General features: G+C 38.6%; 1 protein-coding gene across 1 annotated transcript in view; it reads right to left on the bottom strand.

Annotated features, from left to right (window-relative positions):
* Positions 1 to 10966: 10966 nt before the first annotated feature.
* LOC131446079 (NALCN channel auxiliary factor 1) overlaps positions 10967 to 22718 on the bottom strand; it is a 92150-nt gene continuing 80398 nt past the window's right edge. The window contains exons 3-4 of the mRNA XM_058617071.1: positions 17892 to 18063; positions 10967 to 15844 (exon numbers count right to left, since the gene is read on the bottom strand). Of these exons, the coding sequence (XP_058473054.1) occupies positions 15543 to 15844; positions 17892 to 18063 (474 nt within the window). The 3' untranslated portion in view covers positions 10967 to 15542. The remainder of the gene's footprint in view (positions 15845 to 17891; positions 18064 to 22718) is intronic.

The raw sequence follows: 22718 nt of genomic DNA, 5'->3' as shown, positions 1-22718 counted from the left end.
AAGAATGCCCTGCAACAGATGTGACCAACCATTAGATTCATGACTTATTGTTTCATTTCCTATTAGTTGGCAACTCATACCCTTGGTGTGATGTGTTATTTACAGTATATGAATCATTGTTAGAAGCTGTTCCCCCAAGACCACAGATACTGATTACTTCTGAGACAGCGGTCCCTAAGTGTGTTTTTGGGCAGACACAGTCTATAGTCAACACAATATGAGAACTGTGACTTTGTTTTATGAACTCCAGGCACGCTGACAAGCTCCCCGCTATGTTATTCAAGTTAATCACGTGTATTGAACCGTATGTTTTCACAAATTCAGTTTACAGTTTTCTTCGGGTCACAAACGCCTGAGAGGAAAACAAGTCACTATCTACGATGCTAAATATAATATACTCTGTCACAGAGCATGAGAGTGAGTCACTGTTGCTATAGCATACAAGTGAAACTAATTGTCGAACGTTGTGGTGAATTTATGACACTCGTGCAGACTGGCTATGTATCGAGTTCAGACATTTCCTGCACAGTAGATTTGTTCTGTCTGTCTGCTGTGTTGACAGAAGACGACAAACATTTATGCTTCGAATAACAGTGGATATTTGCACATCATTTTAATTTGGTTACACTTTTTGAAGTAGTTTATCAAATCAGTGGTCTCTAGGAATCAATGTTGTTACTATGCATCAGGGGAGAATGCATGCATTGAATTGCAGGGAACCCAAAATAAGAAAACATTTTAAGTCCAAAAATCCTTTATTTCCTCTTTTTGGGAGAACAATATTTGTATGTATCGGGCTAATGTCAATATCGGTAGATACTCAAGTTTGTGATAGCTTTATTGTATCAGACACAAAGAAGTGGTATGTCCCATCTATAATATTAGTAATAATAATAATAATAATAATAATAACTTAATTTGTACAACGCATTTTAAAACAAGTGCTTAAATTTAAGGTTAAAATCAAATATGATTAAGCTTGCAATAAGTGATAAGATTAATAAAAGATTTTCTAAAAAGATGTATCTGAGTATCTTCAAACATCACTGGGACGGAGTCATTTGACAGACGGATGACCCAATCCAGAACCACATCTCCAATGCCCAAAAGATTGTGCAGGTAGCTGATCAAGGCATTGTCATCTGTATCAGGTTTCGCTCAGACGCTCAATCTGCCTTAATCGTACATCCTAAAACAAGATACAGGGAATCAAACATTTAAAACTGAATTAAAAGTCTGGTAAGTTGTCAAAATAAGCTAAATACTACAACTAGCCTACTCAATACTAATAAGATACAAATTATCCTCTAAGTTATCAATGTAATTCGAGGCAACATCTTAAATTCCTTCTTTTTTTTTAAAACACTGCGTATGAAACAAAGCTATTGTTGTGGTTTCATGCAGTGTGTAAGAAAGCAGTGTCACGCCTTTAAGTCTCACTATACAGTACATGTCCCTGATCTGCTTATTGTAGACACAGCCAGCCAGTGGCCGATGTCTGTGGCAGGTGGCATCGGAAACAGATGCCATCAGTCACGATGCTTATGTGACCTTTCTATGTATGTGTGTTTTCAGGATTAGTGAGTCTTAAAAGTAGCCCCCCTAAATCAGAGAGCGAGACAGATGACAATGTTTTATCCCATTACGCACTAACTCTTAAGTCGTCATCCCATCTGTGTGGTCTTTGCCCTCTACAATGATCAGGATGGGGCATACATTCCCTTGTCTACTAGCTTTGCTGCCGCATCACAGAACATCTGTGAACATCTCCTGAACATCAGTCATACAAAAGCATAAAAGAGCAGGTGGAATTTTGAATTAGATGTCTTGCTCTGGGATTCTTTTTATGTAAGTGTGTCCACTTACATAGAACCACACAGCCTCACTAGGTGATAGAATTTTATAATATGTGACTTTCCTTTATGACACTCTGAATCTGCAAATCAGCTCCGCATTGCTAAAATGTAAACATGACAGAAAGTGTTTAGGTTGGTAATCCATCCACTTTTAGCCACTTTACCCAATTTCTAATTTATCTGTTAATTTCTTCCTTTTTTCTCCAAATAGGTTTAGTTCACTGATCACTGGTCAGATATATTCCCCCATATTTGTGTGACCATCTTCAAGACAAATCTATAAGAGATTCCTTTTTGTGCATTAGACCCTCAGGCCTGTCCTTTGAAGTGCTTCCAAGATGATGGAAATGGGAAATGGCGAAGGTAGTGTGTATGTGCATGTTCAAGAGAGTGTGTTAGACAGACTTGTTTGCACCCCACCATTAGCTAATATAGACAATATATAAATGGACACTGTACCTCCATTTGTGGAGATATTGCATGTCCCCACCACATTTAGTCTCTGCACGAAAAAAGAATAGCCCAAACATTTTAATGGGATTTGCATTTGCATTTTGTTACTACTTTTGCTCATCAAGGAAATTTGTAAAACCCTTTATTTAAATAAATAACACATGTGTGTGATGAGAATCAAATCCCACTGTTAACACGTCTGAGTTATGAATTCGTTAATCTCATTTGTCCCTTTATATCCTTTGGCTCAAGTAATGACGCATGTTTGATGCATCTCCAGATGGATTTTATAAACAACACCCTGCCTTCTTATTAAAAATGCGGCTGACTCTCATTGTGTTGATGTCTCCCTAAAAATAATAGCTAAATTATGATTTTGTTAAATAAATCTCTAGCCCCTAGACCACTGGATGAATTAAAATAAAACCACTTCCTGCTTCAGTAGTGGTGGATTGTAAACAAATATATGTATTCGTATTCATTTATTTGCAGATATGTACAAATAAGATACATTTTCCCTCCATTTCAGATCTTTTGCTTACCATTGCTATCATGTAGATGGATCCACTGTACCTATATGAAGGAGATGTGAATGTGAAACAAATAATACGCTTATTTACTCTTCATTGATTTAGACTTTCATTACATGTGCTTCTCTCTCACACAAGAGCTGTGGATGGAAAATTGTTCCATTCACAAGATTACTTGAAAATACCAGCTCACTGAGACTGAATACAAATGAGCAATATGCAGATAAACAGCAACAGCACAACAGGACAAATCTGCCTGTGTGCATCTCATACAGTGTGTGTTACAGCCGAAGGTAGTGCCATCAATCAGCCACTGAGCATTCAGTAGACAGTAGTCAGTAGTGCAGCCAAGTTATGTGTGTGTTTAATTGCTGTTTGAGGAATGACATTATTTTCTGTGCTATTTACAGCTTTATTTAGTGCCTGCTGCTGCAAGGCATACTAGTCAGAACTCCCTAGAGTTCTCACTAGAATGCATTGCAGCGCTAGCATCTCTTGTAATCGTACTGCATTTATTCCGCTTGATATTCTTCTTCCTCCCAAAAGATTTCTGCGTAACTTGTCCCACAATTTTGAGACAACCCCCACACATGTTATATCAAAACTTTTCTCTCACTGGACCTAATAGAATTTTAGTTGAATATCCCTGGTATAGTATATCGTCCAAAATCAATCAAAAACGTCATAGTATAGTATGTTGTCCAAAATCACTCAAAAAAGTCATAGTATAGTATTTCATCCAAAATCACCCTAAAAAGGCATACTATAGTATGCCGTCCAAGATCACCCAAAAAAAGTCATAGTATAGTATTTTGTCCAAAATCACCCTAAAAAGGCGTACTATAGTATGTCGTCCAAAATCACTCAAAAAAGTCATACTATAGTATGTCATCCAAAATCACTCAAAAAATTCATACTATAGTATGTCATCCAAAATCACTCAAAAAAGTCATAGTATAGTATATCGTCCAAAATCACTCGAAAAAGTCATAGTATAGTATGTCGTCCAAAATCAGTCAAAAAGACATAGTATAGTATGTTGTCCAAAATCAATCAAAAAAGTCATAGTATAGTATGTCGTCCAAAGTCACTCAAAAAGTCATGGCATTGTATGTCGTCCAAAATCACTCAAAAAAGTCATAGTATAGTATGTCGTCCAAAATCAGTGAAAAAAGTCATAGTATAGTATGTCGTCCAAAATCAGTCAAAAACGTCATAGTATAGTATGCCGTCCAAAATCACTCAAAAAAGTCATAGTATAGTATGTCGTCCAAAATCACCCTAAAAAGGCATACTATAGTATGTCGTCCAAAATCACTCAAAAAAGTCATACTATAGTATGTCATCCAAAATCACTCAAAAAAGTCATAGTATAGTATATCGTCCAAAATCACTCGAAAAAGTCATAGTATAGTATGTCGTCCAAAATCAGTCAAAAAGACATAGTATAGTATGTTGTCCAAAATCAATCAAAAAAGTCATAGTATAGTATGTCGTCCAAAGTCACTCAAAAAGTCATGGCATTGTATGTCGTCCAAAATCACTCAAAAAAGTCATAGTATAGTATGTCGTCCAAAATCAGTGAAAAAAGTCATAGTATAGTATGTCGTCCAAAATCAGTCAAAAACGTCATAGTATAGTATGCCGTCCAAAATCACTCAAAAAAGTCATAGTATAGTATGTCGTCCAAAATCACTCAAAAAAGTCATAATATGTCGTCACAAATCACCCAAAAAATTCATAGTATACTATGTCGTCCAAAATCACTCAAAAAAGTCATAGTATAGTATGTCTTCCAAAATCAGTCAAAAAAGTCATAGTAAAGTATGTCGTCCAAAATCACTCAAAAAAGTCATAGTATAGTATGTCCTCAAAAATCAGTCAAAAAGTCATGGCATTGTATGTCGTCCAAAATCAGTGAAGAAAGTCATAGTATAGTATGTCGTCCAAAATCAGTGAAAAAAGTCATAGTATAGTATGTCATCCAAAATCACTCAAAAAAGTCGTAGTATAGTATGTCGTCCAAAATCACCTAAAAATGTCATAGTATAGTATGTCGTCCAAAATCACTCAAAAAAGTCGTAGTATTGTATGTCGTCCAAAATCACTCAAAAAAGTCATAGTATAGTATGTCGTCCAAAATCAGTGAAAAAAGTCATAGTATAGTATGTCGTCCAAAATCACTCAAAAAAGTCGTAGTATAGTATGTCGTCCAAAATCACCTAAAAATGTCATAGTATAGTATGTCGTCCAAAATCACTCAAAAAAGTCGTAGTATTGTATGTCGTCCAAAATCACTCAAAAGAGTCATAGTATAGTATGTCGTCCAAAATCAGTCAAAAAAGTCATAATATGTCGTCACAAATCACCCAAAAAATTCATAGTATACTATGTCGTCCAAAATCACTCAAAAAAGTCATAGTATAGTATGTCTTCCAAAATCAGTCAAAAAAGTCATAGTAAAGTATGTCGTCCAAAATCACTCAAAAAAGTCATAGTATAGTATGTCCTCAAAAATCAGTCAAAAAGTCATGGCATTGTATGTCGTCCAAAATCAGTGAAGAAAGTGATAGTATAGTATGTCGTCCAAAATCACTCAAAAAAGTCGTAGTATAGTATGTCGTCCAAAATCACCTAAAAATGTCATAGTATAGTATGTCGTCCAAAATCACTCAAAAAAGTCGTAGTATAGTGTGTCGTCCAAAATCACTCAAAAATGTCATTGTATAGCATGTCGTCCAAAATCAGTCAAAAAAGTCATAGTATATAGTATGTCGTCCAAAATCAGTCAAAAAGTCATAGTATAGTATGTCGTCCAAAATCAGTCAAAAAAGTCATAGTATAGTATGTCGTCCAAAATCAGTCAAAAAAGTCATAGTATAGTATGTCGTCCAAAATCACTCAAAAAAGTCATAGTATAGTATGTCGTCCAAAATCAGTCAAAAAGTCATGGCATTGTATGTCGTCCAAAATCAGTGAAGAAAGTCATAGTATAGTATGTCGTCCAAAATCAGTGAAAAAAGTCATAGTATAGTATGTCGTCCAAAATCACTCAAAAAAGTCGTAGTATAGTATGTCGTCCAAAATCACCTAAAAATGTCATAGTATAGTATGTCGTCCAAAATCACTCAAAAAAGTCGTAGTATTGTATGTCGTCCAAAATCACTCAAAAAAGTCATAGTATAGTATGTCGTCCAAAATCAGTGAAAAAAGTCATAGTATAGTATGTCGTCCAAAATCACTCAAAAAAGTCGTAGTATAGTATGTCGTCCAAAATCACCTAAAAATGTCATAGTATAGTATGTCGTCCAAAATCACTCAAAAAAGTCGTAGTATTGTATGTCGTCCAAAATCACTCAAAAGAGTCATAGTATAGTATGTCGTCCAAAATCACTCAAAAAAGTCATAATATGTCGTCACAAATCACCCAAAAAATTCATAGTATACTATGTCGTCCAAAATCACTCAAAAAAGTCATAGTATAGTATGTCCTCAAAAATCAGTCAAAAAGTCATGGCATTGTATGTCGTCCAAAATCAGTGAAGAAAGTCATAGTATAGTATGTCGTCCAAAATCAGTGAAAAAAGTCATAGTATAGTATGTCGTCCAAAATCACTCAAAAAAGTCGTAGTATAGTATGTCGTCCAAAATCACCTAAAAATGTCATAGTATAGTATGTCGTCCAAAATCACTCAAAAAAGTCGTAGTATAGTGTGTCGTCCAAAATCACTCAAAAATGTCATTGTATAGCATGTCGTCCAAAATCAGTCAAAAAAGTCATAGTATAGTATGTCGTCCAAAATCAGTCAAAAAGTCATAGTATAGTATGTCGTCCAAAATCAGTCAAAAATGTCATAGTATAGTATGTCGTCCAAAATCAGTCAAAAAGTCATAGTATAGTATGTCGTCCAAAATCAGTCAAAAATGTCATAGTATAGTATGTCGTCCTAAATCAATCAAAAAAGTCTTAGTATAGTATGTCGTCCAAAATCTGTCAAAAAAAGTCATAGTATAGTATGTCGTCCAAAATCACTCAAAAAAGTCACTATATGTCGTCCAAACATATAATGAAACACTCTATAATGCACATTGTATATACCGTATGTTTAAACGTAGTAGCTGAAATGCTCTGTGTTCTAAGGGTTAAAGTCATGTACAATACATTGAGATTGAAAATAGCACTTGTGTTGGGTTGTTTACCTTTCCTCCAGCATCATGACAGGCTACTGGAGTCTATAAATCTTGTTTATACAACAATTCCGAAAACTTACCATAGAATAATGGGAGATTATGAGTATGGAATTGACAAAAGCATTAAAAAAAATGTGTTGCAACAGCAAAAGTTATGACAGGTTAAGTGCAGTTCCTCCAGGCTGATGAACACTTACTGCTCAATTACAACATTGATTTGATCCCGACTGCATAGAGAAGAGCTTCACAGATATGAAATAGCACCATCCATGCAGGCGTCCTCTTTGTTGTTATAATGCTTCAGAGAAATGCTGTTTTGTTGAAAACAGCCTTATGTTGAAGAGGGGGGGTAATGATTATGGTTAATGCCTGCTCCCTCCTGGTTGATAGAGCTAACAAGCACTATATATTCATGAGGCTGATCATATTCAGTTGAATGACATCATCCGGTCATCAAACTGTTATTGTAATTAATTTAATGGACTAAACTTAATCCTGGGGTTATTCATTAAGCTTTCTCAGGTGAAATGACTAATTTGACTTCATTGCATGTTCAAAGCATCACCATATACATTTATATTATACATATTACATATATTGCTCACCGTATTTCTGTGCCGTGTCGTGTTTTGTACCGTGACTCTAAACATGATCCCATGTTTGAATAAGATAAATGTATTTGCACATTGCATGTGTGGGAATGAGAGACAGAGGGAGGTAAACAGACAAGTAGGGCATAATTAAAAAAAATTGGGCCCTTATTTCTTCTCATTTGCCAAATGATGTGAGAGGAGTTGGGGGTGTGATTACTGCAGGCACATGTGAGGTGTGAGGAATCTTTGCAGGTTTTGTTCAACTGATGGAAAGGGCTGCATGCTGTAGCGAGTGCGTGTGTCTGCCTGGCAACCAAATTGTGCTGTGATTCATGCCCATGCAATCTGTCTTTTGTCAAAGAGGAACGTTTTCACAATGTGACCATTTTCAGCATAAATAAACCCTGTTTTTTTTTTTGTTTGTTTTGTTTTAAAAAAGCATTTTCATCCAGACACATGTATAGACATTGTCTCTGTAATCTTCTTTCCTCAAAGCTGACCTGAAAGTTTCTCTATTGATGAATTGTCCTTACATTACACAACATTGAGTGATGTTACATTATGGAGTGGAAGCACAAAGCAATTGCCAATTCTAAGGCTGGTACGTATGCATCGAAATGTGTCGTTATGTTTTCCATAATTCAGTCACTGACACAGTGGTGAACTTAAATGCAATAATACTCAGGGTAGCTCTCTGGACTAAGCTTGTTTTTATTGATGAAATCATTACATTTAGCTTCTAGCGGTGGTCTCCTTATCCCCTTTATTAGAATCCAAGACCCATGGATTGAATGCACTGCATCAGTAAATAAGGGATTATAAGACAGGTAATGCATATACTTCTCTGTCTGTCACAGTCACAGACACTGGTCACAAACATTCACAAGTCAGCTCCCATTTAATAAACTACGCTCCAGCATCTGTTTCTATACTGCCTCATCCATTAGACAGACTTTCACATTAACTGTGACAGACTGTCACAGTTAAGACGGTCCGTTTTGCCTGTGTCAGCAATGATATGGATGACGCTGGTTTGTCTGATGTGTATAAAATTGTGGATTTCTAGTGAGGCATCTCCTTAGATTCCTGTAATCCAAATGTAACCACATTTGGATTAAAATCGAAATGCACACACACGCTGCTGCAAAAACAAGAAAAATAGGAGGATGTCCCAAAAAATGTGGCTTTTTAAGCAGTTACATAAGGACTTCGGAGGCTGTGATTGGGTGAACTATTGACACAAGCTGACATGTATCAACTCACTCAACCACTTTCATCAGAGACACAGGAAGTCATTTATTCTAAATGAAGCGATTACAGCGCAGTCAGCAGCTTGGAGGCTTTTGGACATAGGTTAAAAAACAGACATTGTTCAGGTCACCAAATTCAGCATAATTTAACTGCCATTGGTTTCCCCACAGCAAACTTTTAACCTTTTGGTTCACAGCCTGCTAGAGATTTGAAGAAAAATAGATGTTGTCAACTGCAAACAAATCTGCGTAAGGTTTTGTTCCTCAACCAGGTAATATATGACCTTTTAAATCTCTTGCTATATTTCTTATTTATGCCTGCATACTGACCGCAGCACAGCACTTATATTGAGTGACTTAATTTAATCAAAAGTGTCATTAAGTGCCATTAAGCTACATATGACTATACTTTACTACAGGGATTGTTGTTGAAAGATAATCATTTCATTCAGCTCTATGACAACCAGTTATCCACATAGCCTCAATAGCCCACACCATACACACACACACACACACACACACACACACACTAACTCACTCACTCAGTCAGCATGCAATCTGAATGACAGGTGGAATATTGGATGCTGACTATTGGCAGGCTAGCTGAGGATTAGTCCGCTGAGTACTTCATCTCCCCAACAAACTGAAATAGAAATGAGGACTTAATCCGAAGAAGAGGGGCCAATGACACAAAGCTGCCATTACGTGACTTTTGGAACTGTCATATAGGCAGCACATCTCACTGACCTACAGAAGTTGACACAGTACAGTGTGACAAAGTAGATGGTTACTGCAAATTCAGAATGTGAAGATATTAAATATTAAATGCAACACACAGAATGTGTTACGTTTTTGTCAGGTATGGGCAATTAGGAATGCAGTCGTCTGATTTCTGACAGCTCAGATTGAAGGTGTTGTCATTTTTAATGTTGTATTACATTGTCAGTCAGTCAGTCATCATCTACCGCTTTATCCTCCACCAGAGGGTCGCGGGGGGTGCTGTGCCAATCTCAGCTACATCGGGCGATAGGCGGGGTACACCCTGGACAGTTCGCCAGTCCATCGCAGGGCCACACACACAGATAGAGACAAACAACCATTCACTCTCACACTCACTCCTATGGTCAATTTGGAGTGTCCAATTTACCTATCCCCACATTGCATGTTTTTGGACTGTAGGAGGAAGCCGGAGAACCCGGAGAGAACCCACGCACACACAGGGAGAACATGCAAACTCCATGCAGAAAGGCCCTTGTTCCAACTGGGCCACTACACCACCGTGTGGCCCTGTATTACATTGTTTTGAATAGAAAACCAGGGCACATTTCCTGAATAATTATCACCTGATTCCTCTGTTGATGTTTGACTCTGTATGACTTCAGCTAAAAAAAAAAAATGCAGACAGCATATCCACAAGGAATATGATGTGGCATGTAGCTACTTACTGTATATAGAGTTGAGCCAGAACTCTTTCCATCTAATATGACAAATATGCCAATGCTGCCATCTCTTGGTCTTAAGAGGAAATAGAATGTGTCGTCTTTATTTATGTGTATATTTTGAATTCTATCACAAAATGCCTAAAATGTCCTCTTTGACACTGACTGACGGGTTTGGTTTGGGGCTTCATTGACTTTATGAACTGACTTTGGTTTAGAAAATATCAGATGTATGACAGACAATTGGAAAATGTAGAAATATATTTGTCATAGAGAGTTGATTTACCCTCTGTGAGAGAATCTAGTCAGTAAATATCTCATCAGTCAAATAAAGGCAGTTGGCAGTTGGTCAGGTCTGGGTTCAGCAACATTATGTGAAAATTTAATGTAATATGGGACGGAACTAAATCTTGTGACATTGCAGAAGCTTATGGAAACAATGCCACAGCGAATGAGTGCCGTAATCAACGCTAAAAGCTAATTTTTAGGTTGCAACTTTTTTTTTTGGCCAGGCAGTGTATAAAGTGTGTTTTAACTATTTTTTCTAAATATAAGTGTTTTTTTTACATGTATAATATGACATATCATCATTGTTTTCACAGTTTTCTTATGCATCAATTGCCATTCCATGCAAGAAGACAACAGAAGAACAGATTATATGTCTGTATTTATTTTCATCAGAACACAATTGTAATCATTGTAGCAGTAGTTTTCATACTCGAAAAGATCATGACTCGTGAGACTGCTTTATAAATCATTTCATCAAAGTTGTTTGTAAAAAAATTAAAGAAGTTACTTGAACTAAAGCTTCTATAATATTACAATATACTGGTAGTATAATAGTAATCATAATAATCATAATCGCAATGATACTTCTATATGCCTTTGAACCTTTTTCATTATTATAATCATAAATCCTTCGCTTTTACACACATGCACACGCGCACACACGCACCCACGCGCACACACACACACACACACAGAATCACAACCTTTCACAATAAGGTTGTGAAGCTATAAGGATAAGTCTATTGGTTAATTCTCACATTCTCTTTTAACATCAATGATTTCAGACACTCGAAATACAAAAAAAGAATTAGAGAAGAAGAAGAGGAAAGTAACTGCATGACATCAACTGAAAAATACACAAGAGAAAACCTTGACGAAGAGACATACATAGTTCAGCATACTAGTGAAAATATTTACAACCAAAACAGGAATGGGCTTCTGCATAGATCCACAGGATAGAGAACAAAACTACTGTGAAAACAGAGAGGCTGAGACGGGGTGAAAAAAGGAAATATTTGTGTACATGCCGTTTAGTGATGGGTGCACAAGAGGTCGGGGCAAGAGGCAAACACAGTCTATATGTGCAGGGGTAAAACAAAAAGTTCTTATAGGTTGCTATGTTACCTGCGATCTAGACTGGTAAAGGCTGTGCACATTACCATTAAAAGTCAAATCTGATTATAATATTGTTTGGAAAAGGTCTTGCACACAAACATGTCCATCGCACACCACATTTTTGGACCCGTGCAACCACACTAAGGCCGCACTGCTGCATGTAAAGCAGATATGGCCTCTACATGACTGCGGGTCAATAAATTCATGTCCAGCAGCAGGTTGGTTTGGTGGTTGTTACATCACAGCATGGCCGCAGACATGATCGTCAGGATGAAATCACATGTATGAGACCCCTTCACATGCGCCCCGTGGTGATGATAACGTGGCACATTTCTATGAAAGACCCATCCAAAAGCAACGTGTCACATCAGGTATGAATAAAGTTTACTTTCCTCATACACATATACATACATACATACATGTATGCTTTGGCACCAGTTTCACATCATTGTCGACTTGTTTCACTCTGCTTCTGACCTCTTTTATCTCATTGGAGACAAGGATTTGGTCAATTATTTCAAACACATTTACTTCTAATCTGCTTTGCGTCCTGGGGCCGTGACACATTTAATTCATATTGTACTGCAGCTTCAGTACTGCAGTGAATAATGGGACCATTGTAGCCGATCCCTGGAGACAAGTGGAGGTTTGCCACACCTGTCCTGTAGGCACCAAGGTCATGGCAAAACTAATGAGCTCTCCAGAGAAGACATGGTAATTAGTGACACACACACGCGCACGCACACACACACACACACACACACACACATCCACTTTCCAGCCCAGCTTTTCCTGATTCTTTTGTATCGGACAGTCATTGTGTGACAGGTCTTCAGCAGCGGTAACAATGTAAAAACAATAAAATATCTCCATCTACTGGTGGCCAATAATATAGCAGCAATCCAAGATGGGCATGGGTGTGCTGTGCTGAATGACAACGAGTCGTTGGGTATTTCATCTGAGCAGGAGCTGAACATGACGGCGTGTCAGAAAAAAGCCAGTATACTTGTTCCAACAGAAAGAGTACGAGTCATGATGAATTTATATCCTCAGTATAAGTAGCTGTATGCTAAAATTCTTGACATCAGATATGGAATTGGACATCTCGTTTAGTTTATCTGGTTTCTCTTCTTAAATACCTGATCTCACAGCCTTGTTCATCAAAGAGACACAAAATCAAAAACTAGAAACTAAAGCCCTTTAAGTCACGCCATTTCTCACTGTCCACACGCTGGTCAACATTTACAAGCTTAACATAAGAATCAGCTGACCAGATGATTATCAGGTTTGGCCATTGGTGATCACTCGAACAAACCCTCCGTGTATATGCTTCTGTTCGTGCTCTCTGGTAACAGCCAATGGAATGTAAACTATATATATATATATATATATATATACATATATATATATATATATATATATATATATAACAGAATATGAGCCATGTTTTTTTTTTTTACCATATGTCTGTTTACAATCCAGAGCATTTAGAGTGTGTCTGACTATGTGGATGATAATGTACTGTTTGTCTTCATAAGCCCTTTACTTAATGATAATTTTGTTGGATGTTTTGAGGAGGAAAGTACAAGAGAGTGGGCATGCTACAAAGAGCTGATTTGGGATCAGGTGTGGTGCAGGGGGAGGCTCTGAGGGTAATCATGCCTCCACATGCACTTCATGATAATCAGTCACAGGTCCTGATTCAAAGAAAAAAGAACAGAACAGAACAGAACATGATTTTCATTGATGAGATGTTGAATGTCACTCTCTACCTTTTGTTTGACTCACCTATTAGTGGGTCCAGGTATTTTCCGCTATGCTACTGCAGGTAGCATGCTACCTGTCTATAGGGAACATATTGACATTTCTATGTTGATCATAACAGCACTGGAATCACAGTTTACCAATTAGAAAATGACTTCAAAGGTAACATCCAGGCAGCAGGTTTTGCCCATAACTGACCTGAGGTTATACTTTTGGTTCAGGAGAAAACAGCTAATTGATTTTGTTGTTGTTGTTTGTTTTGAAGTAGTGGTGATGGACTTTAGATCTTATTGCATATGTTGCTGTATGCTTCGGGCATTATTTTGACTGGATAGTGCCTTTAAAATACAGAACAACAAAAGCTGGGATCAATTCAGTTTAAAATCCAGTGCTGAAACCCAAATGCCAGTTAACTTTGCTCATGCGTGTGGCTGAATAGTGACCAGAATCTGAATGAAATTTTGGTTAAAATGCCTGAAATAACATCTTTGGTTAAGACAAGCTTAAGACAGCGTCATGTTTTGTTGTGTGAGATAAATATTCTTCCCTGTGTGCTTTTAAAGTTCAACAAGTGGCAAAAAAAAATGTCTCTGCCTTGTCTTTTGTTCGTCTTGAATCAAAACAGCACTTGTGATGCAACTTGATGAGTCCTAATTGTAATGCTTCATTTTAGCCAACTCCAATCCATGAACATCATGTGCTCAGAATCCAAATGGCGACAGTATATTTTTCAGTTTTGAACATTAACTGTCAGTTTGTGAGGTACAATTTTGTTTGATCATATGGCTAAGCCCTGTTTTATTTTGTTTTGTCATTGATTCTAATAAAAAAATATATGTCTAGCAGAATAAAAGGCTGAGATCTGGAAACATGTCAGCACTGGCTATAATGGAGTCTAACGGGATAATTGTACTTTATATTATGAATAAGCTTTTGATTCAGTTATTTATAATATGTCATGCAGCATAAGAAAAGTGAATGCACCCTAAATGTCACTTATAAACCTTCATTGTGTTTATACACCCAACCTGGTCTGGTTAACCTAGGGTTTATTTGAATTGACTGATCATATCAGGCTTCCTTCTCAGAAAGCAATAAAAAATAGAGGGTTATCCTTTGAGATTTTGAGTGCTGGTGACATTAGAGGAAGAAATCCTGTTTGTTTCCTGATGTTTTCACAGTCTAGCCAGGTGCTACTGATGCTAATAACAGATATAGTTTGATCCCTATCAGAAACAAAGTAGTGTTATTGAGTGAATATTATCTCACAAAACAAATTGAGGGAAAACTGTAAACCTGCTTTGTTATTACACCAGAACCGCATTCAAAAACCAGGTGTCCAACAAAACCAGCATGGCAGAGCTAAGTGACGAAAGGAGGAGGGTCCATACAGAGTTCATTGCTGCACCAGTCTGTCACATAGACTTAAGGGTTCTTGTCAAAGCAACACACATTCATTTCTTCACACACACTAAAGACAGGCACACAAGCACACACCCGCCCACATATGCTCGCACACACTCAAGAAACACAACACATTCGGTCCACACACACTTGCAGCTAATTCTTTTCTTTTTTTTTTCCTTTTCTTTTGTTTTTTTTTTTACACATTATCTGTTTTATTCAGAGAACACATTTTCTTCCTGTATGAGAGACTCGGAAACAAACACAAAGGATGAACATTAGAAAGAGAATATGATTGTGATATTCCATAGTCAGCCAGTGCAACAGAAACCAATAATTGGAACACAGTGTAAAAAAGCGTAGTGAGAGAAACTCAGCCGTGAGGAAGCTGACCTTCCCACTCAACAAAGGCTGTGGCATTGTCCCCTTTTTCCTAGCGAAGGGACTGGTTCAAGTCCCTTAGCATGTTTGTTTGTTTTATTATTTATTTGTTTTGATTGATTCGTGTGTCTTACGTCCCACATTTTCCATTTGCCAGAAAGCCTTGCAGAATGTCCACAGGCTCATAGCTCCTGTGGCTGTATTTTTCCACATCCGTCGGTTGCCATGGTGAGAGAAATCCCAACCCTAACACCCTCACCTCCTCCTGGCAGCTCCATCACTCCTCATTGGCAGGGCTCTCCTCCAGAGGTGTGATGGCAGGGAGGCCCAGTCCTGTTGCATTATGGGATGCAGTGAGGCTGGCAACAGTGTGTAGAAGAACAAGAACCAGCAGGCAGAGTTTGAGCCGGCTGTTACACAGTCTGCAGGCTGCCGAGGAGCTGAGGGAGGTTCGGTGCTGGCACGGTGGGTGAGTTCTTTTCAGGGTTCCCCAGGATCGGTTGTCCACTTTCACGTCCCACCGCACATCACAGCACTCTGCTTCTGGGTCGACACCTGATGGGTGGTCCTCTAGTAGCCCTGATTTGGTGATGGAAATATAGACCATTAGCTCTCACATTGTCACGCATATCATGTACATGTTTACATTCATAGATTTTTACAACAAAAACTCAAAACGATAGAATTCAGTGAGCATCAACTCCTATATAAAAATAATTACTGGAATTGGAATTATATATTTTATAATTATATAATTATATAATAGATGAACTACATACATTTTAAAGTCTTAAAAGTAAATGTTGAGAAAAAAAAACACAACTTCCAATCTGTCAGATATTGCCACTTTTTTAGACAAAAAAATTAAGATAAAGTAGAGTTTTTGTTTTTGTTCATTGTCTCTTTGCATGTGTTTTTAAACACTGCAGTACTCTCTGCTGAATCACCACTTCTATTCTACCCTGCTGAGCTTCCAAAACTGCAATTAAAATGTCCAAAAGACACACAGAGCATATCTTGTGTTTCAAATACACAGATCATTAGAAAAGCCGTTCACCAAATTCACCTGTGTACAGAGAGGAGCGCCACTGTCTGTCACAATCTGGATGTAAACCTCGCCTAAGCTAAATCCCTGTATTTACAGCAACGACACAACACAACACAGTCACAAACAGCAGACTGACAATTTCCACTGACATCGTAAGCAAAGGGGGTTTGTGATGATCTGTGTATTTGCCAGTGTGAGGGAGTGAACTGCGACGACGTCTATGCCCACTCAGCACAGTTTGATTGTCAATAGCTTAACTGTGACAAGAGGAACCATGTAATTACTGAAAGTTCCTGAGTTGGAGTTCTATGTTTGCACAGTGAGTGACAAAACACTGTATGTACATGCATATACGGAGCAGGCGGAGGTGACAGCCCTAACACGAAGAACTGGAACAGCTACTGTCATCGACTGTTTTCAAGCAAATGTTTGATCATTCCTACTCAAACCATCAGTATGTCCAGACAAGCAACTGCTCAGACCTAAATAAAAAGAAAAAAAAAAAAGACTGGCTCTAATGAACATCTGGTTGATACGCCCTCTTAATTAAATCAACACCATCACTGGTTTTATTTTATTTTACTCTCCTATGGCCATAAGTAATCTATACTTTCAAGTGAACTGTGTTTTAATTTACAGTCAGAAATAGTCAAGTTATTCCTGTTTGATTTGATTTGAATTTTTTTACACTGTTGGTTTTGGCTTTTTTTTATGTGATTTGTTGGTAGAACAACAAAAATACAGAGCTGACCATATCATTCTGACAAAAGTAAACACAGGTAAACAACTTAAATACTGTGCACTGCACTGTGCTTTCACATTCTCGGCGTTATGTCTGTGAAAGACTGTGACCTGATGCTCAACTTGACCAGCAGAGGGCAGCATCAACATGTTGTGCGAAGTGTGAGCCTTTTGCATAATGCATTTATCATATCTCCAGGAGAAACATCAACTCACATGGTCATGTTGTGCAGGACTCCCTTCACGAGAACGCGGCGTGCAATTATGTAGGATACAATATGAGCCCATAACTGGTCACTAAGTGCTAACACTGTGAAACATCCATTTCACTGACAACAGTCCCCCAGGGTGCTGTCCACTGCTCAGTGAAGACAGAACATGCAGAGTTACGGTCAAAGTGTTCCACCATGCTGCTAGTACTGTAAGTAAGTGGCAACAATTAGCCTGGTTGTCATGGTGTATCACCCTGTTAGACTGCTAATTAAAGAGAACATCCTGTAACTGTAAAGTGACAAGTGTTCGCTGTGTGTCCATCAGCAGTTTTATATCTCTGAAGTATCATTGAGTAAGACACTGTGCTCCCTGTTTGCCCATTAGGTGCAAAGTAACTCCAAGAGCAGCATCTACAATACACAGGGTGAGCAGCAGCAGCAGCAGTAGAGGTTGGTACAGTTTGTTATTCATGGCTTTGGGGACGCAATACTCCTTTATCCCTCAAAAGGTCAACAAGCAACTTCTGAGTTTCCTAAGTTCCACTTGGCAGCGGCATGAATGAGTAACATGAAGTTTTAAGACAAAACGTGACCTGCAAAAGTGTGACATGGGTTTTACTTATACCTGTGCATATAAAACTGGGGCTGCCTCCATGAATGAGATCATCATTGTCAGGCAGGACGAAGGGGCACCGCTGCTGCACCTCCAGGCAGTACTGACTGCAGGGGATTCGCTTGCTGCAGTGCATTTGGGTGGTCTGGAAGTACTGAGAACACAGCCAGGGCTTATAAACCATCTAGGTAGGAGACAGACAGGTGAGGGCAGGGGAGAGAGAGAGAGAGAGAGAGAGAGAGAGAGTGAGAGAGGGGGGGGGGGGGGCAGTGTACAGAGAGAATATCGATGAGTTAGAGAGCACTGCCTTGGATGATACACATACACTTATGCACACACTTAAATATACGGGCATCATCCGTGACCCCTGCAGCTATTGATTCACACAGTACTGAGCAGACATCCTGGTGAGCCTGCTACTGTTTAATGAATGTGGCTACTGTATACAGTCATAGCTAATCTCCTCTTCAGGGCAGCTGAATATTACTGTTCCCTGTGCCTGTATCCCGACTGTTGTCAGATGCATTGACTTTTACATTCAGTAAATACAAAAGTGTGGCAGGCACGAGAAGTATTTTCTATCACAACTCTTTAAAGGTCCAGTGCGCAACACTTAGGAGGGTTAATTGGCAGAAATTGAATCAAATACACATACAGTATGTATGTACTTTAAAAAATACATTATTTGTCGTTTGTTCATCTTGCTCCGACATGATTCGACAGCAAAACACGTGGATGTATGTTTGCGTTTTGAAAACGCAAACATGCGCCCACCTCAATCCAATGTATGAATCACTGAAGCAGATGGAAGAAAGAGTGGATGAGGGGAGAGATTTGAGAGCGTGTTCACATCCTTTCCGCTCTGCAGTGTCACCGTTAGATGGCGCCAGTTATTACACATTGGACCTTTAAAGTACCTGAGGACCTGCAACTTGCTTTACAGCCTTTATAGAATTGAATACATTTCAAATCCACATGGCTAGGAATTTGTTAAGGAAATCTATAACATAGAAAACAACAACAAAAAAGAAAACATTTTTGGCGCCAAAAAGGCACAGTTTTGCGTGTGTTTATATCACACCCCCCAAAATAAAGACAGAAGAAAGTGTGTGGTCATGGGTAACACATGTATTCACTGAATTTGGCCCCATGAGTGAGTCAATTTAAAACCTGCGTGGGAAAAGCAGACGTGGCCAGGAAGAATAAAAGCTACTTATAATAAGAGCAAACTAATAGCTATACTGTACTTGTAACACGCATCACCAAAATTGAAACCCATTTGGACGACCTACTGTAGACAAATTGACACAGCTTTTTAAATACACAAGGGTAAGTAGAAAACTTGAAGTGCAATTTTATTAACATTGCGGTTACTGTTGTCAGTGGAGCAAACATTTAATAAATAAGTGAAAACACAGCCAATATTTTGTGATGTTGTTGTTTGTATGCAAGTGCATATTAAGCAATTCATCCATTCATCTTCTACCACTTCATCCTCCATGTGAGGGCCGCGGGAGGCGCTGGTGCCAATCCCAGCTGGAAGGCAAGAGTTCTACGCACTGGTTTGCACTCAGCAATCACTGGCACCTAAACAAGGACCAGCAAGTGCATATTTGTGACAAAAATAATGTAACATGGAGAGGACAGTAAAAGTAGTGAGTACATTTATACGTTTAGAGAGCAACAGATGATAGTAGTCATGTTATGGTAAGTAACACAACAGCTTCAAAACAACTTTGATATCAACTATTTTGATGGTCAATGTGCTTTTTTTCGCCTGTTAAGAAAAAAAAGTCCCTGACTTGTAATAAGGGAAATGATGCCTCTATAAGTCAAGGTATTAGGCATTAGTGTATGCTTTTCTTTCATTTCACACATTACTACACACATAAAGAGGATGTGTTTGATTTCAATTAACAAAAAAAAAAAAAAAAAAAAGTTACACTGAGTTAAATGCATTATTCAGAACTGGAATGGCAGCAAATTACCCTCGGTGAAAATATTTAACCACAATCTTGAAAAGTACCTATTGTCTGGTGCTCAAATCGCCTTCGGGACTGAATAATCTGTTGCTCTTCTGCATCGTAAATGTTGTACTGTATATTATTGTGTTGTGATAAAATGATTTCTTCAAAATAACACTGTTAATTCCTGGGTTGTGTCATAAGACGTGGATATTACAGGCGCAGAGGCATATACTGAACGCACGACTAAACACAAACATATACTGAGACTGAAACTGTACCGAAAATGATCTAATAATTAGATCACCACCTGAAGATAGGGTTGGTTCATAAGGACACAACACACACACACTCTCTCTCTCTCACACACAACAACACACACATTAACATGCAAACACACACTGCTCATCTCGCAACGCTGTGAGCACTATGTAAATGTCACAGAAAACGTGGTCACATGACCTTTTGTCGCATCTTGCGCACGTTGCGTACAGGTCTGTATGTTTGTGTGCGTGTGAATATGATTGATATGTGTGAGCGTACACGTCTGTCTTCTTCATTTTGGTGTTTAGACAAACGCTCACCCTGAAACTGACAGCACGGGGCGATAAAGACACACAGGGGCAAAATGCAGGCTTTTCTCTCATTAAGCAAAACACATCGCATTCCACTAAGATGCTGCTGGCAATGACTGTCATCTAGTGCCTGCGCTGGTGCTTATTAAACACTTCCCAAATCATTCTCATTCTGAAAAAAGTCAGGGTTTGCCCAGTCATTTGCAAACAGGCTCAAATATAAATTAAAAAAAAAATCTGAATAATCAATAACATCACAACTGAAGAGATTATCTTTTAACACCAGCCACAGCAACAGTTCAGCTTTGAGCAAGTGGTTATCCATAACTATTATACTGTTTTCACTGCAATTCAAGAATTATACACTAAGTTCACAGGCATCACCTGCAACTACAGTAGGCACCTGACGAATGATCCCAGCTATCAATCCCACTCATGTCCACTCATATGTGCTGTTTCATTGACTATTTTCCTTTAAACAGGAACATCATTTAAAACATTGACATCATGTACTATTGGAGAAGACCTCAAACTAGCGATGAACACCATTCATTCCTCAGAAAAATGTTAATTGACATCATAAATCAAGTGAGAAGGTGGTTTATTTTTCCATCGACACATTCAAATTTAGTTGTTTTTGCAACCAGTGGAGTCACCCCCGTAGTGGTTAGCACTCTTGCCTTTGCAGGAAGAAGACCCAGGTTTGGGGACCCGGTCGGAACAAGGGCCTTTCTGCATGGAGTTTGCATGTTGAAACGCGAATGGGCTTTCTCCGGTTTCCTCCCACAGTCCAAAGACGTGCAGATTTGGGGATTAGGTAAATCGGACACTCTAAATTGACCATATATATATATATGTGAGTGGGAGAGTGAATGGTTGTTTGTCTCTATGTGGCCGTGATGGACTGGTGAACTGTTCAGGGTGTACCCCGCCTATCACCCTATGTCAGCTATTTTCCGCTTTTATATGAGGTCAATGACTTTGACCTTTGACATCAGCCACTGTTCAGTAATACTTGCTTACGAGGACAAAGAGCTACAGTAAGTTGAATCTAGGTGACACCTAGCCCATGAAACTGGAACAAAAAAGGGCAAACGCCCCCTATGAGCCTGACTGTCAGCATGATAACATCTGCCTGAAGTGCAACAGATGTGGTGTGAAAACCACAGCTCTTTTTGGCCGTCTGCCACACACTTGTGTCCTTTCTGCACACAGCGGCGGGTAGTGAAGCCCACTTCTGCTGCAGCACAGATCCCTGCTCCCTCAGCCATCGCTCTACTGTAGACCCATGACTCCCAATTTATCATCATGCTGTCAAATCTCAGAGAGAGAGCGCGTGAGAGAACGAGGCGGCAAGTGAGAGAGTCAGGGAGAGGACTGTCATGATGGAGATAGTGAGATGCACCCTCTCCCCCCCCCCCCCCCCCATTTATATAACTTTCTCATATCTGGTGCATTCTTCCATGCCCTCAGGGAAAGAGTAAAATGCTGCTTTCTCCTCAATCACCAGGAAGTGTGTTAGAGGTCAGCCAGCTGGCTTGAAGAATTCTGTTTGCCTTTTGCTGTCACTTATCAGTTCCTTTTACATGTTTCATATGATTTTGCTGTTTCACTCATGTCATTGCATTATATGTCACATTGAGGCAAGAAGGGTCACTGTTTATTTATCAGAGATATGACACAATAAGCAATGTCAGTGGTTGTTGGGTCTCATTCATCAGTTCATATCAGTCACCTTGCCTTTGCAGTTTTGTCCATCACTGTGATGCAATACTGCCATTAAGGTCAGCAGTTCATGCAGATCGTTCAGATTAAGGACTTGGAGGTGTAACAAATGTGTAACATTTATGGTGTGTTTATAAGCAGACGTTCAATGTACTGCACAGGTCTGTTTAGTTTTCATCACCTTAGAATAAGCCTTTCATTTTGGCAAATGTCTTGCTTTATGAATGGCACCATCTTGTGCTGCCATGTTTCTACAGCAGCAAAACCAGTCAGAGCATGTGTTGCATTTTATGGCATTTATTATTATTTATTTAAAAACGTACTGCACACTATTGTTGCTCTATACAAATAAAACTGGTCTTTTCTAGATCTTTTCTATGTCAGGAGTTTGTACATAATTCTTGTTAAAAATTGGAGTTTGTTAGCGACCGACTTCTCCTGCTCACATGCTGAAGTGTCCTTGACAAAGACATTGGATTCCTAATTGCTCCCTCTCTGTCTGTATGCAGAGAAAACATGTTTTTACTTCAGATGAAAGAATGACTGGATGCAAATGTAAAAGAACAGATGTAATG

Source organism: Solea solea, chromosome 2 (genome assembly GCF_958295425.1).
Source record: "Solea solea chromosome 2, fSolSol10.1, whole genome shotgun sequence".
In the NCBI taxonomy this organism is placed as follows: Eukaryota; Metazoa; Chordata; class Actinopteri; order Pleuronectiformes; family Soleidae; genus Solea; species Solea solea.
Note: the sequence above shows the minus strand (reverse complement) of the source record. Positions and strands in the feature narration are given on the sequence as shown.